Source organism: Parambassis ranga, chromosome 18, assembly GCF_900634625.1.
Source record: "Parambassis ranga chromosome 18, fParRan2.1, whole genome shotgun sequence".
NCBI classification, from domain to species: Eukaryota; Metazoa; Chordata; class Actinopteri; family Ambassidae; genus Parambassis; species Parambassis ranga.
Window position 1 is genome coordinate 2,081,683 of NC_041038.1, and position 13,657 is coordinate 2,095,339.

The 13,657-nt window shown below is 39.5% G+C and overlaps 1 protein-coding gene across 1 annotated transcript in view; it reads right to left on the reverse strand.

Moving 5' to 3' along the window:
• The window catches only part of dnah2 (dynein, axonemal, heavy chain 2), a 117,423-nt gene extending 112,836 nt beyond the window's left edge, over nt 1–4,587 (reverse strand). Inside the window, exons 1-14 of the mRNA XM_028429741.1 lie at nt 4,406–4,587; nt 4,220–4,330; nt 3,881–4,119; nt 3,522–3,713; nt 2,805–3,010; nt 2,388–2,517; nt 1,986–2,168; nt 1,674–1,888; nt 1,436–1,582; nt 1,181–1,337; nt 968–1,077; nt 741–870; nt 411–599; nt 76–205 (exon numbers count right to left, since the gene is read on the reverse strand). Of these exons, the coding sequence (XP_028285542.1) occupies nt 76–205; nt 411–599; nt 741–870; nt 968–1,077; nt 1,181–1,337; nt 1,436–1,582; nt 1,674–1,888; nt 1,986–2,168; nt 2,388–2,517; nt 2,805–3,010; nt 3,522–3,713; nt 3,881–4,119; nt 4,220–4,330; nt 4,406–4,511 (2,245 nt within the window). The 5' untranslated portion in view covers nt 4,512–4,587. The remainder of the gene's footprint in view (nt 1–75; nt 206–410; nt 600–740; nt 871–967; nt 1,078–1,180; nt 1,338–1,435; nt 1,583–1,673; nt 1,889–1,985; nt 2,169–2,387; nt 2,518–2,804; nt 3,011–3,521; nt 3,714–3,880; nt 4,120–4,219; nt 4,331–4,405) is intronic.
• Between the last annotated feature and the right edge of the window lie 9,070 nt (nt 4,588–13,657).

The following is a 13,657-nucleotide window of genomic DNA, read 5'->3' on the forward strand; positions in this document are numbered from 1 at the left end:
CAGATAAAAGGCACCAATTGACAGACATAGTCACATATACATACTGTTTATGTAGAATGTAAAAAATGTTCAAACCTATGTTGAAGTGTATCGGATCTAGCGGAGAACTTTCTGTGAGTCGTTTAATGTCTGAGATGATGCTGATGAGCTGGGGCAAAATGTTTAGAATCTGTTCAAGCTTTGCGAGACTTGGAGAGAACTCCACCTGTCAAAGCCCCCACAGACATACACTCAATTTTCTTGTATTTCTTTGACTTTTTAAGAGCTGTAAAAACAAGGCTGCATGGCAACAATGAGCTTCAGTTGCAGATGAATAAAAGCTTCTTAAAGACAGCCTAAAGTGGGTCTGAATAATGAGTACAGTATACAATGAACATGTTCAAGTGAAACCAAATCATTATCACATTGACCTTTGGTGTAGTTTGGGGAGATGCCTGACGCAGTGCTACGAAGACTTTGAGCAAGGGATTGGGTGATGTCTTGCTATCCCCATTGATGGCTCTGGATAGCTTCTTCATGGAGTTCTTGATGTTACTTCTAAGAGCTTCCTCTACCATGTGGTCCACTTTCTCTGTGTAGGCAACCCAGTGTTCCTGGACCTGAAATACCATAAAAAACTTTGTAAAGTACCCATTCTTGTAAAAGCATCACTATTATGCTATTATTTTACAAGTAAACCACTCTGTTACACATGCATATACATGGTGGAATCATACCACTACTAAGTGAATGACTTGTACCTCAGGTCCATCAGTATTGAAAATTCTGTAAAGGCGGGTCAGGATATCAGCAATATCGTGGTGTGCAGACATGATTATTTTGAGTTGGCTCTGCTGGTGAACCTTCTGGTCGTCCTCAAACTCCAAATTCCTACAATACAATGAGGTAAGGCTTAAAAACAAATGAAAAAATGTACTGTAGGGGTATAAAATCAATGCTTGAAGGTCACCATTAAATTTGTAGTTACCTGTACACAGTCTTTCCATCCAGTCTAACTAGCAATGCTTCACTAATTTGGCGGCAGAGGTTGCATATGGAAACTTTTGACATTTCATAATCATCTACTATCAACTGGAGCTGGAGTGATTATTGGAAAGGAGAGATGACAAGAGGAACTGCTCAGTAATTATAATCCATTGATGTTAATCTTTAAACTGTTTTTGTAAAGACATGTTACAACCTTGTCAACATGCAGGAGGGAGTCACAGACAAAGGCAGTGGAAGCTCCTTTAGACAACCACGTGAGACTTTTTAGACCTGGCTTAATCTTCTTATCAATGAAACGAAGTTTCTCCCTAAACAGGCTCAGCTCGTTAGGGGACAGCATTCCAATGATCCTGATGTGTACAAAAAGCAGAGATAAAAAACATTAGATAAAAGCATTTTGATTTCAATGTGTGATTACAATGCAAACATTTATAAGTGTGCGTGTGACCTGTTATAGTTCCTGATCAGCAGCACGACTCTCTCCCTGAGGCCTCTGAGATCATCCCTCTCCTGGTATATGTCAGACACAATCTGGGGGATCTCAAATTTTAGTCGACCCCAGTAGTGGATTTCAGAGAACATCTTCAGCAGGTTGCTGGAAAAGAATACACATTAGGAGGTTTTACAGTTTTAGTGTGAAACTTTGTGTCTTTTGTGTAAGTTGTGTGCGCTTTTGTTAGACCCACTTGTCAAAGTTGATGTCCAGCTCGTTCGACCTGTCCTTGCAGCGCACCATGAGTGGTTGCTCCAGGCTCTTTAAGTGCTGTCCGTCCAATTTCTGGCTCCACTCACTGAAGCTCTTCCTGACTAGCTCATCTATAACCTCGATTGTCTGGCTACAGGAGGAAACTACTGCTTTGCGTGTGTAAGAGTCAGGCATGAAGTAAGCCTTTTGGAGTACCTAGGGTGGGAGAAAATCCAGAAAGAAGAGATGTAGTGAAGTAACCATCACATACAAAAACAAAGCAGGTTTGATATGTATAGTGTTATGCACTCACCTCCATGGGTCTCTCTAAACGATGTCTGAGACCCATTAGCTGGTGGGCCTGTCCTGATATCTGGGGCATATGGACAAAAGAAGACCTTGTCTTCTGGTTAAGGATCTTGTTAACCATTTTGACCTCCTTGTTAAAAATGTTGTACACCTCCTCTGCCTTTTCATCTGTGAAGCGCTTAATGGCCTGTGATTGAGAAGATTGTATGAATTGTGTGAGTGCAAGAGAAGGCAAACAGGTGACAGACTAAAGTTTAGCAGCAAACTTGGAGGTTATTAGACTATAAACAATGCATTTAGCCTAAAGTGTGGCTACTTTTGCCCATTTGTTCTAAGCAATATAATTTTAAATAAATTAAGTTTAAATAACTAATGACAAATTTAATGTATAGACTGTGAATGATACCTCACGAGCAGACATAGGCCTGAAAATGTCCAGAAGCCGGACTCCTTCCTCAAATGTGTTCACTGGCTTAAATACTGAATTGATCACGTTCTGCATCATCATTTCCAGATTCTTTACCAGTGCGCAAAATCTGTGTACACAAAAAACACTTTAGAAGCACATTAAAACAGGAGTGCACACAAACACACAACACACAACTTTATAGACATTATAGACAACATTATAGATATTGAGATATTATGTATGCTTTTTTCAGAAAATGTCTCTTATCAAAGCTTGCTAACTGACAAAGAGAAGCACCTTCTAATGTGGCCAATTCTTACACATACCCATAAAACACATTTTTGGAATTCGGTAGTACATTAAATATTTTCTTGCTAACATATTTAGTCTAAAAATTAAAAGCATTAGATCAACCTGTTGAATTCACTGAACCATGTGTTATCAGTGACATCAAGGATGGCTTTATCAACAGAGTACAGGTTCTGCAGGCCCTGATGAAATTTGCCTTCCAGTGTCAGGAGGGTGCGGGTGAACTCTGGCCCTTGGAAACCACTGAAGCATGGTAGGGCCCTCTGCTGTCCATCCTCCCAACGGGCAAATTGATGCTGACAGTCACACACCTGAGAGAGGACGAGAAAATAACAATAAATCAAAAGATGTTCCAGGGATTTACAATATATTCAAAAAGAAGCCTGGTTAACTTGGGCCATCTGCAGATGCTACTGTGTTTACCTCAAGCAGGTCAGTGAGCCTCTGAATGAAAGCATCAATCACCATGAAAAACCTTGTTTCATCCAGATCCCAGCCTTTGGGAGAATACCTGACATAAAGAACAGACATATAGCACTACAAATAAACTCAGCTGTGTACTCTGTACAAATGAAAACTCTCCTACTTGGAGTGGAGCTGTGAAGCCTGCAGATAAATTTCCTTCCAGGACATGCAGCACTGCATACAGTCAGCGAGAACTTGTTTGCTGGATAACACATGGCCCTTAAAAATCTTGTCCAGGGAGATGCTTTGGGAGCACAAGTAGATGATTTCATTGCTTATCTGCAGAAAACAAACACAAACAAGTTGGTTGGTGGGTTACATGTGGTGTGAATGTATTTATTATATATATTCACATACCTGGCGAAAGAGGCCGGTGATCCTCTCAGTGCTGTTGTAGTGGATGGAGTTGTTCCAGATAATACGAATAAGACTGACAATGTGCGGCAGCTTGGAAGCAACTTGGCTTGGTTTGAGTTGGGCTAGCTCTTTGCAGGGCTCCTTCAGTATGGACAGGAAGGTCAGGTTTGACTGGGCCTGCAAACAGCACTCCTGGACACCAAACACAGAAGGAAAACATGATATGATATCAAATTCCTACATTAGAAATTACAAATTAACTTTCTACATAACAAATTGCTGAACAGAATAAATAAGAAATACTCAGGAGACATTACATGTATAGTACTGTTGTAAGATGAGTGTTTTGTGTTACATACCTGAATTTTGTTGGCTACTTTGCAAAAGCGCTGTACATATAGAGAAGAAGCAAGCTGCAGGATTTTCTGGATGTTTCTGACCCCTGGCCTTTCTAGCTGCTGGGTGATGTCCAACAGCTTGGCAGAGCGCCTCTTCCAGAAGTCAATCTCTAGCAGCGGACCACAGTTGTCCATCATTGTCACTATTTCTTGTTCATTCAGTAGCTCCTTGATCTGGTCCGTCCAGTGAATCACAACAGCTATAATGTGATAAAAATTAGTGAGTGGCGGAAACAAATACAGACAAGGACTGTGGTTTTGAACAAAGAGTCATAAACATAAAGGGTTTCTCAAGCTTACTCTCCATTCTCTGTACCAGCCTCTTGTCTTTGCAGGCCTCCTCAGGACTGCACTCAAGGCCTTCGACTGGGATATACAGAACTGTGCTCTCCAACTGCCTATACATGTCATCTGTAAAAAAAGAAAATTAAATGATGACACTGCAACACATATGCATCAGAAACTCCAATTTCCTGATTTAACCACCTGTAGTACTGGCAAGGTAGCAGTGCATCTCTTGGGTGTAGCTGTCCTTGATGCTCTTTTTCATGTCCACCATGTTGGCAATGGAGGGGGCATGCATACAGGTCATGAACTGAAGCAGACTCTGGATGGCTTTGCCCCGCACACAGCCAAACTGGAGGGCCACATCAAACGTCTCCACTGTGATTACGGCTCCTGGCTTGCGGATAAAATAGGACAGCTGCTCTACTACGTCTTCCTGTAAAGCAAAGTTTTATAAACAATGGTGAAATTAAAGATAAAAATCTACAGAAATACCTGTACTATTAATCTGATTCATTCATATTAAGAAAAAAAGAAAAAAAGAAAGTAATACTGTACCAATGATTGCATAGAGTACACCACACGAAGCCCGTCAGAGGTATCCTTGTAGATTATCATCGTTGTGATGGATATGTCCATAATAAATGTATCCAATGCCTTCTCATTCTCCTCTGTCCAGTATCTGTCCGGTACACCAGGCGCGAAACGGATAAATAACTTCCAGTGGATGGGCAGACGAAAGAAAAAGAAAGAAGGAGAGGGCAAATGGAAAATCTGTGAACCATAGATACTTTGCAAAATTTAAACTAAAACTAGAAATATTTTGCTAAGCAAGAGTAGAGAAAAAGTTACATTTTTATGTAAAAAAAAAAAAAGCATTAAATATATAAAATATTTTAAATGGCGCACAAGGAGGCATCTATGAGTCATTCACTTTCATTAAAAATTGTAGTTTTAATTCCATAATCTTTGAAGTAATAATCATATTATTTAAAAAAAACACTGAACATTTAAAAAACAAATCAACACCACTGAGGAAATAAAGTGAAACTAAAAATAAAAATAAAAATTGCAATGAAAAAAACAGTGATCAATCCCTGCAGAAACTGCAGTGGGATTACTATAGCCATTCTCTGATGCATAATACTCAACACTGACACACATTTGACACATTGTGGGTCTGAGCACCTCCCATGTACGCACTAACTTCAGGGTACCTATTAACAGGTAGGTCTGTTAGCTTAGGGGGTTGCTTTGTCAAAAAGACAGCTATTTATTCTGCCTTAATTTTTGAGGTAAAAATATATCCATGTTAGGTTAAAATTCTGTAGTATGAGGTAAAGTTACAGAAGGAGGATCAACTATCCATTTTTACCTGGCGAATGGCTTTATTGTAATCCTCTTCCTGTTCTTTTGAAGCCTCCACCTCCAAACTTACTTCTTCCTCCATGGCTATGGAAACATGTGAAGGCACACAGAGACAAAAACATCATTACTAGTGATGTGTAAATGAAGCAAATAGATTTGAATTTAAAAGTTTAAGTAATGACTTATTACCGTTTTTTTCACGTTAACAGAGCATATCATAACATTGTTACTAATACCTTGACCATTTTACTTACACTGCTTTTATTGTCTTAAAGCTCACTATACGCGTGCACCTACTCATAAACAACTCATGTTTGTAGCTACATTAAGTTACGCCATAGATGTAGCCAACAAGTTAACAAAATAGCATTAGCCAGTTTCCAAACTTTTAGACCAAAAGTATTAGTATCGTTATTTTCTTTACCTTTTGGTCGCGTGGGAAACCAGGAGCAGTGTGTAACCGAGCTCGTTCATGTTACATGCATGCTTACGTTACATTTTTAAAGACAAGAAGTTTTTCTGCAAACTACAAAGATTTAGAATACAAATGAATGATAAGAGTCATATGTGTATACTTTTTGCCATACACACAACCACACTTTGTGTTCATGTAGCCAAAGAATTGTGGAAAAAAATGTTTGCTGTAGCCTTGTTACATAATATCATGCTGAAGGATAACAAATCTAATCTAAACTAAACTTCATTTATTGTATGATAAACATGAACTGCCCCGAATGACCCGGCTCAGCACACACACAGACGCACACAGACGTGTAGCCACAATCTTTTCAAGCCCCTTGACCCAGTCTGACAGCACCCTGTGTTCTCTCACACTGTAAAGAGAGGTTTCGTTTTAATGAAGCCAGACTGGAGCGTTCACAAAAAAGCACAGCTGGAAAGCCGCTAGAGAGCACCATCACTGTGTGTGTGTGATCAGAACACAGAATGATGATAAATACACCTTCAATAACACACTAGTGAGTGAGAACAATGACAGGCAGCTGTTCTTCTGGCTGAAGGCTTACACTCCATTTATTTTACACAAGTTTTGTCTTGTGTTATTGTAAATATTTGAATTCTATTATCTGTGCTTATCTTTTTATTGTGTCCTTTCCTTTTGTTTTACACATCTATTGCAATGAAAAACATCACTGAATACATGCTACTTATGTACTTTTAATTAAGTAGCATTTTCCATGCAGGATTTAACTTGCATTACAGTTACTATGATAACTCTTGGCTGTTATCTATGTTGTTTTTCTATAAACTGAGCATTGAGTGCTGCATCCATCAATGTTATCAGGTAATGTGGACATGTATCAATCTTTAGATTTATGACCTTACCTGACAGCATGTGGAACAACCTTTTTGCAAGGACAACCTTTAAAAGCAGTAAACACACTGGCCTTCTTTGCTCCCTGGTAATAAAACACGGGTTCTATTAAACAAAAGCAAAACTCTTAATCAATTGGCTAAATCATTTAAAGTCTTTACAATATGTAATATGGCTTGTATTATGAAGTACGACCTGCTTTTATCGACTTTTGCATTTAAAGCTCACTATACGCGTGCACCTACTCATAAACAACTCATGTTTGTATCTACAATAACTTACGCCATAGATGTAGCCTAGCTAACAAAATAGCATTTAGCGTTAGCCAGCTTGCAAACTTTTAGCCTCGTTATTTTCTTTACCTTTCGGGTAACGGTGCTCCCAAGGTGCAACGTAACGTAATTCTAACTCCACAGGTTCACAACGACAGCTATGCGCAAAAACTTTTATGACACGCCGTTCTTAAAAATTCTCACGTTGAGTCCGGCTGTGTGTGCCTGTCACCATGGGGACGTTTGGTCGCCAGGGAAACCAGGAGCAGTGTGTAAACGAGCTCGTTCATGTTACATGCGTGCTTACGTTACATTTTTAAAGACAAGAAGATATTCTGCGAACTACAAAGATTTAGAATACAAATGAATGATAAGAGTCATGTGTATACTGTTTTCCATACACACACCCACACTTTGTGTTGATGTAGCCAAAGAATGGTGGAAACATTTTTTGTTGTAGCCTTGTAACATAATATCATGCTGGAGGATAACAAATCTAATCTAAACTAAACTTAATTTATTGTATGATTTAATATACAAGATATAAAATAATAATATGTGGCTAAATCTGTAAAACCTTGGTGTAGTCCTTTATTTTAAATTGTCCCAGGTCGCCACCTAGTGGTAAAATGGCAAATTACTGTTACATTAGAGGAAGACAGAAAATGGGATAATTATATTTTCAGTCACGTGGGCTGCAAAATATTGAATTGTCAGCTATTTTAGTATGTATATTAATTTTGTGGAAACCTTTAATATGTGTTAACCAATAAGTCAATTATAGCACATTTAATTAAAACAAGTTTACAAGTATACATGGAATGACTTTTATGCAGGTAGTGCAATACAGACATTATGTAATATAACCACCAAACACACAGACAAGCATCGCAGAGATGCAGCAGGCGAGCCAAAATCCTGTCTGTCAGCTCATAACTAATGACAGGTTGCCATGCCAAGGAAGGGCAGAGCAGAGAGGGATAAATAAAGAAAAGAGGGGCGCTATGACAGGCTGTATGAACCAGACAGAAGATCTACAGCATCACTTAGTAAGATGAGAAAAGATGGAGCACAGAGGAGTACAAACTGAAAGAGAGAAACAAGAGAGTCATCTAGTTTACAAGTGGTCGGTAGAATACAGAAGCTCAGCTGGAGCCAGCAACCCTAATAGCTATCCAATATTTCAATAAGAGTACACACGTACACACACATACAGTGCACCGGGCAGTAATAAGCCGCTGGCTTGAGCACAATGAGCTCAGGGTCTTTTTAGGAAAGTGGAGCAGGCCTCTGAGGCATTGCTTATTACACTATGATTAGTTCACAGATGCTGCCTTTGTTTAGCCACCGAGAGCAAGGTATGCTTTACCTGATGAACAGCCACTCACACACAATTGCGCAAACACACACACAGACGCATGTGTCTGCATAATGCACGCTTGTGCACAGCTCATAATGGGGATAAAATCAGACACTTGAATATAAACATGAACTGCCCTGAATGACCCGGCTCAGCACACACACAGACACACAAATATGTGTAGCCACAATCTTTTCAAGCCCCTTGACCGAGTCTGACAGCACCCTGTGTTCTCTCTCACTGTAAAGAGAGGTTTAGTGATAATGAAGCCAGAATGGAGCGTTTGCAAAAAAGCACAGCTGGAAAGCCGCTAGAGAGCACCACCACTGTGTGTGTGTGTGATCGGAACACAGAATGATGATAAATAGACCTTTAATAACACACCAGTGAGTGAGAACAATGACAGGCATCTGTTTTTCTGGCTCTAATTTATTTATGTAAGTTTTGTCTTATTGTAAATATTTGAATTCTATTATCTGTGCCCATCTTTTTATTGTGTCCTTTCCCTTTGTTTGACACATCTATTGCAATGACAAACATCACTGAATACATGCTACCTATGTACTTTTAATTTAATTTAATTTAAGTAGCATTTTCCATGCAGGATTTAACTTGCATTACAGTTACTATGGTAACTGTTCGGCTGTTTTTAGGTATTCACAAATGATCTATGTTGTTTTTCAATAAACTGAGCATTGAGTGCTGCATCCATCAATGTTATCATGTAATGTGGACATGTATCAATCTTTAGATTTATGACCTTACCTGACAGCATGTGGAACACACACCTTTGCAAGGACAACCTTCAAAAACAGTAAACACACTGGCCTTCTATGCTACCTGGTAATAAAACACGGGCTCTATTAAACAAAAGCAAAACTCTTAATCAATTGGCTAAATCATTTAAAGTCTTGACAATACGTAATATGGCTTGTATTATGAAGTACAACCTGTATTGTGCATATGATTTTACATCAGCAGGTTCTGAAACAATCTTGTAAACATCATGTGGAGTTGTATAAGAAATAAATCAGGCGTGCCCGTGTATATTTGTGGAAGTGTTTCGATGAGAAGAAAAGCAAGGACTAAGTGTTGCTGTCAGTGTTGATTAGGGCGCTACTGTGTCTATATTTCCCAAGATATAATAACCAGACTGTCCACATGGTGGTGCTGGCACTCTGCTGCCATGAGGAGCTCCAGCAGGAGGCTGAAACAGCCTTTGTCACACATGAGTGCAGCCGCAGTGCACTTCCTTACAGATGATTTTTTTTCTAACATCAGTGGATCAGACAAAATTCAAACTTTTGTTATTAATGTCAGTAGTGATCACCAAGCTACGGCATTTAAATACCAGGTGTTTGTGTATAATTTGGGTTTAAAAGTACAATTTGTTATGTGTCCACAGTGTTGCTGCTATAAAGAATTGATAAGAAATACATTGACACAATAAACTAACATGTACCGGTAGCTAAAAGTTATTCAAGGCAGCGGCACAGAAACGTTGCTGTGTGAGGTGAGAAAATGTCCATAGTTGACCTTTCAAGTTGGTCTGAACCTGGAGGATGAGGAGAGTTCACGGCTGAAGAGACTCTCACTCGTCAAGATCAGGATCCTAACAGGCTGGCTTTGAATTGCACGACAACGCACCAAGTGCAAGTGAGCATAGACAGAAACTTGTAAAGATGGAACTGGAGAGAGAGACATTTCAACAAAGGCCATAAGTAGGTTCAATCTCATGCATTTGAACTGCATTGTCATTATCCATTAGTCTAATTGGCCTTTTCTCTGGCAGGGTATAAAATGACCTTTCTGCTTGAGTTAAGCCTATATTTGTGGTTTAGAGCAGATTACTGACAAGGAAAACATCAGTCATGCATAAATTCCATTTAATCATCACTGCCACGACCACATCTTCACTGTAGCATTCAGTGGTTTTCACTATCCTCTGGACTGATGGTAGATATGTCAGGATCTGTCACGGTTGCCCTCGGTATGATATGAGCCTTTGGCCTGAAAGTTAGAAGCGGCAGACAATAAGTGCCAGCCCATCTGTGGACGCTGCCTGCTGTATGGTTGTGACATAAAAGCAGAAGGAGAAGGTCATGTTCATTCATGATGGCTTGAACACATCCAGAGGGTGACAGTGGGCATAAAGAGAACATGTTTGGGGCTGTTGTGTGTGCTATTTTCTTACGTTTGGATGCTTGTTTGAGTTGTGAAAGAGAAATTCAAAATTGGATTATGAGTACGGGCAGCTCAATCTTTAAAAAAATAAATAATTAAAACACAAACACAGTTTTACAGTATGTATTTAAATCTCACTTGTTGAAAATTACCTCCAACTCACCAGCAAAAAAAAAAAAAAATCCAGTGCATTTATCTGAAGCCAATTTGATGTTTCAAGAGCACAAGCACGCAGTGGCAAAAGCACTTCAGAGGCCAATAAACACTCTCAGTTCTCTGTCCAGCCTTCTTCTGTTTCCTTTTAAAACACAACGTGGGCATTGTGCCTTTATCAGATATGTGTGGATTCAGACAGTAAACAAGATGGAGAGGGTTCCAACATATATCAAAGGTCCCTGACAGTAATTAAATCTAGGTTGTTGCAGTTGTGTGATGTGTTTTTCTTACATGTACCAGCCTAATGAATCAATCAAGCCAATGAAGTGGAGTTCAAAGTGATGATTCTAAGAGCCGTTTTCCAACAACAAAAATGCATAAATGTGAGGAACTGATCTATGGTTAAGTTCAAGAGGAAGCTTGCTTCATTAAATTACCATACACGATTCTTTTTAAACACTGTTCTGTTAGTAAATAAAGTAAGAAATGAATTGATCCTTGTATTTGCGAGGTTAGCGGGCTGCCATTTTTACCCAGTATGTTATGACTGTTGTGCGTCTAAGAGGAAGGACAAGGAAGGATGGGAATGAATCAAAGGAAAGACAATAAAAATCGACTTCCCCAAACAAACAAATTGCTTGATGTATAACAGTGACATTTCCCTAGTTACCAAGAGGCGTGTCTGAAAAGCAGCAAACCATAGAAACTGACAGTCAGGCCTCTTCTGCTATAATAAATAGCTGCAAATCATGCTGATGAGCATGAGAGAGCAGGGAAACAGTGGGTCGATACAAGGAGTGAAAGATTCATCTGAATAAACTAAATCAATCAAATATTCAGCATGTAGTTTGTGCGTTTTGTCATGCATAAATGGCACTTAAGCTGTAAAAAAAAAACTTGAGAAGGAGGTAGAAAAAAAAATCACACATGGGAGAAGGCATAGGAAAGGTAGTGCTGTACCATTACCAGGAGAGAGAAAGAGATGACAGGAGGGCTTCCTCATGTCACAGGCTGCAACCAGATCCAGAATCAGAGGTGTACTGCTGCTGCTGGATTCTCCTACAACATGAGTCCCACACAGAGAATCAAAGAGGCAACATAATGTAACCAACTGAGACATCACAAAAAGCTACACACGTGTCTTAATTTGTAGCTGACTTGGAAAACATGCGATCTTTACTCTCAGTCTGTTGGTGGGCTTCTGAGTGTGTGGATGAAGGGACGGGTTCAGATATCTGATCAGGAAAATGAGACACATGGACAAAGTAGGAAACAGGACAGAGGAAGCAACAGGGATTGATTAGCAGCTGACACTCACAGCTTGTAGAGCAGTGAAGAGCAGGCGACTTGTGAGCCAAAGTCATTGAGCGATGAAGGAGATGGAAAGAGCACACCATTGAAAACTTCTGCATTTTATTATAGACATGATCTCTGGGGTCATATAAGAGAGAGTAGGGGGTTGCCAAGGTGATGTAAAGGCAGAGAGTGTAGTGAAGTAGAAGGGCTTAGTGTATGAATTAGTCCACACTGCCAGTCATCCTCTACCTGGTCTTAAGGACATAGTTCACCACCAGTGGAAAGTGGTTACTACACCTAATACAGAGAAGGAGTCCAACGGTCTCCATTGTGGTAGGGGTGATGACATTGTTGCTGTTGAAATCAGTGTCTTAGAGCACCTTCTGGAGGTTTTCTAAAAAGGGATCACTGAGCCAGAACTCACTCATGAAGTGAAACTTTTGTCACTAATTTAATACAAGTCATGAATGGTAACCCCACATCATTAACTAAACCACACTAGATATACAGGCGCTGAAGGGAAAAGAAAATCTTGGCAGCAGCAAGTCCTCCTATGATCATATTAATATTGAAGTCAGCTTTGTCAAATCTAATTCACTCTGATGGAGAAAGAAGTGGAAGCTGAAAGACACATATCTACGAACCCACACATTCTCTTGCCGTCTTCAGCGAAGCAGCCATGAATAGAGCCTCAGTTGTCAGAGAAAGCAGAGGAGACGACACGTATTCATTGTCATCACAGGAGCATAATGCTGCTGTGCAAGTTTCCTTAATCAAATACAGAAAGCATGTTCTCAGCTCTGAGTGTCACACTTAAGCAAAACCTTGAAACTTTTTTTTGTATACAGCAGCAATAGAATGATGAAGACAGGCAACAATGCACACACTGCCTTTGTCAAACATCCGCCCTCACACCTGTCTTCATTGATACAAGTGGGTAGAATATTCACACAGCAGGATAGTAATAAAAAAAACCCTGCACACCTGGTGGCAAAGCAAAAGGAGGCTCATAATCAAAAGGCAGTGGAGGTAAATTTACTATAGGTTTATCAAGTGATGCAGCAATCCATCTATGTTTATCAATGACAAAATCAAACATTGGAATTGATGGATATTACATACATATTTTATATGTAGCCATGGATCTGTTACCTGTCGTCCTCCTCTAAGGAAGATGATGGAGTCACATGTTTGGAAGCAGCTTGTAGAGCTCCCTGTAAACACACAAACACAATTAAAGAATTTGAATTTAATCGTTCAGTACAAAAACAGTTCCAAAAACACCCTAAAAAGTCAAGAAAAATAGCATTCTGTTAGCTGCTTCATGCTAATTCATTCTCATAATTTATATAAGATTTCTTCCATGCACTATAGCTACATCAAGGGGACACGATGGGTATTGTGTAGCAAGTAACAGCACATGTCCTCAGTACACCTGCTGCAGTGGATATGTGCATGCAGTGTGTTTTAATCAAATGGGTCTG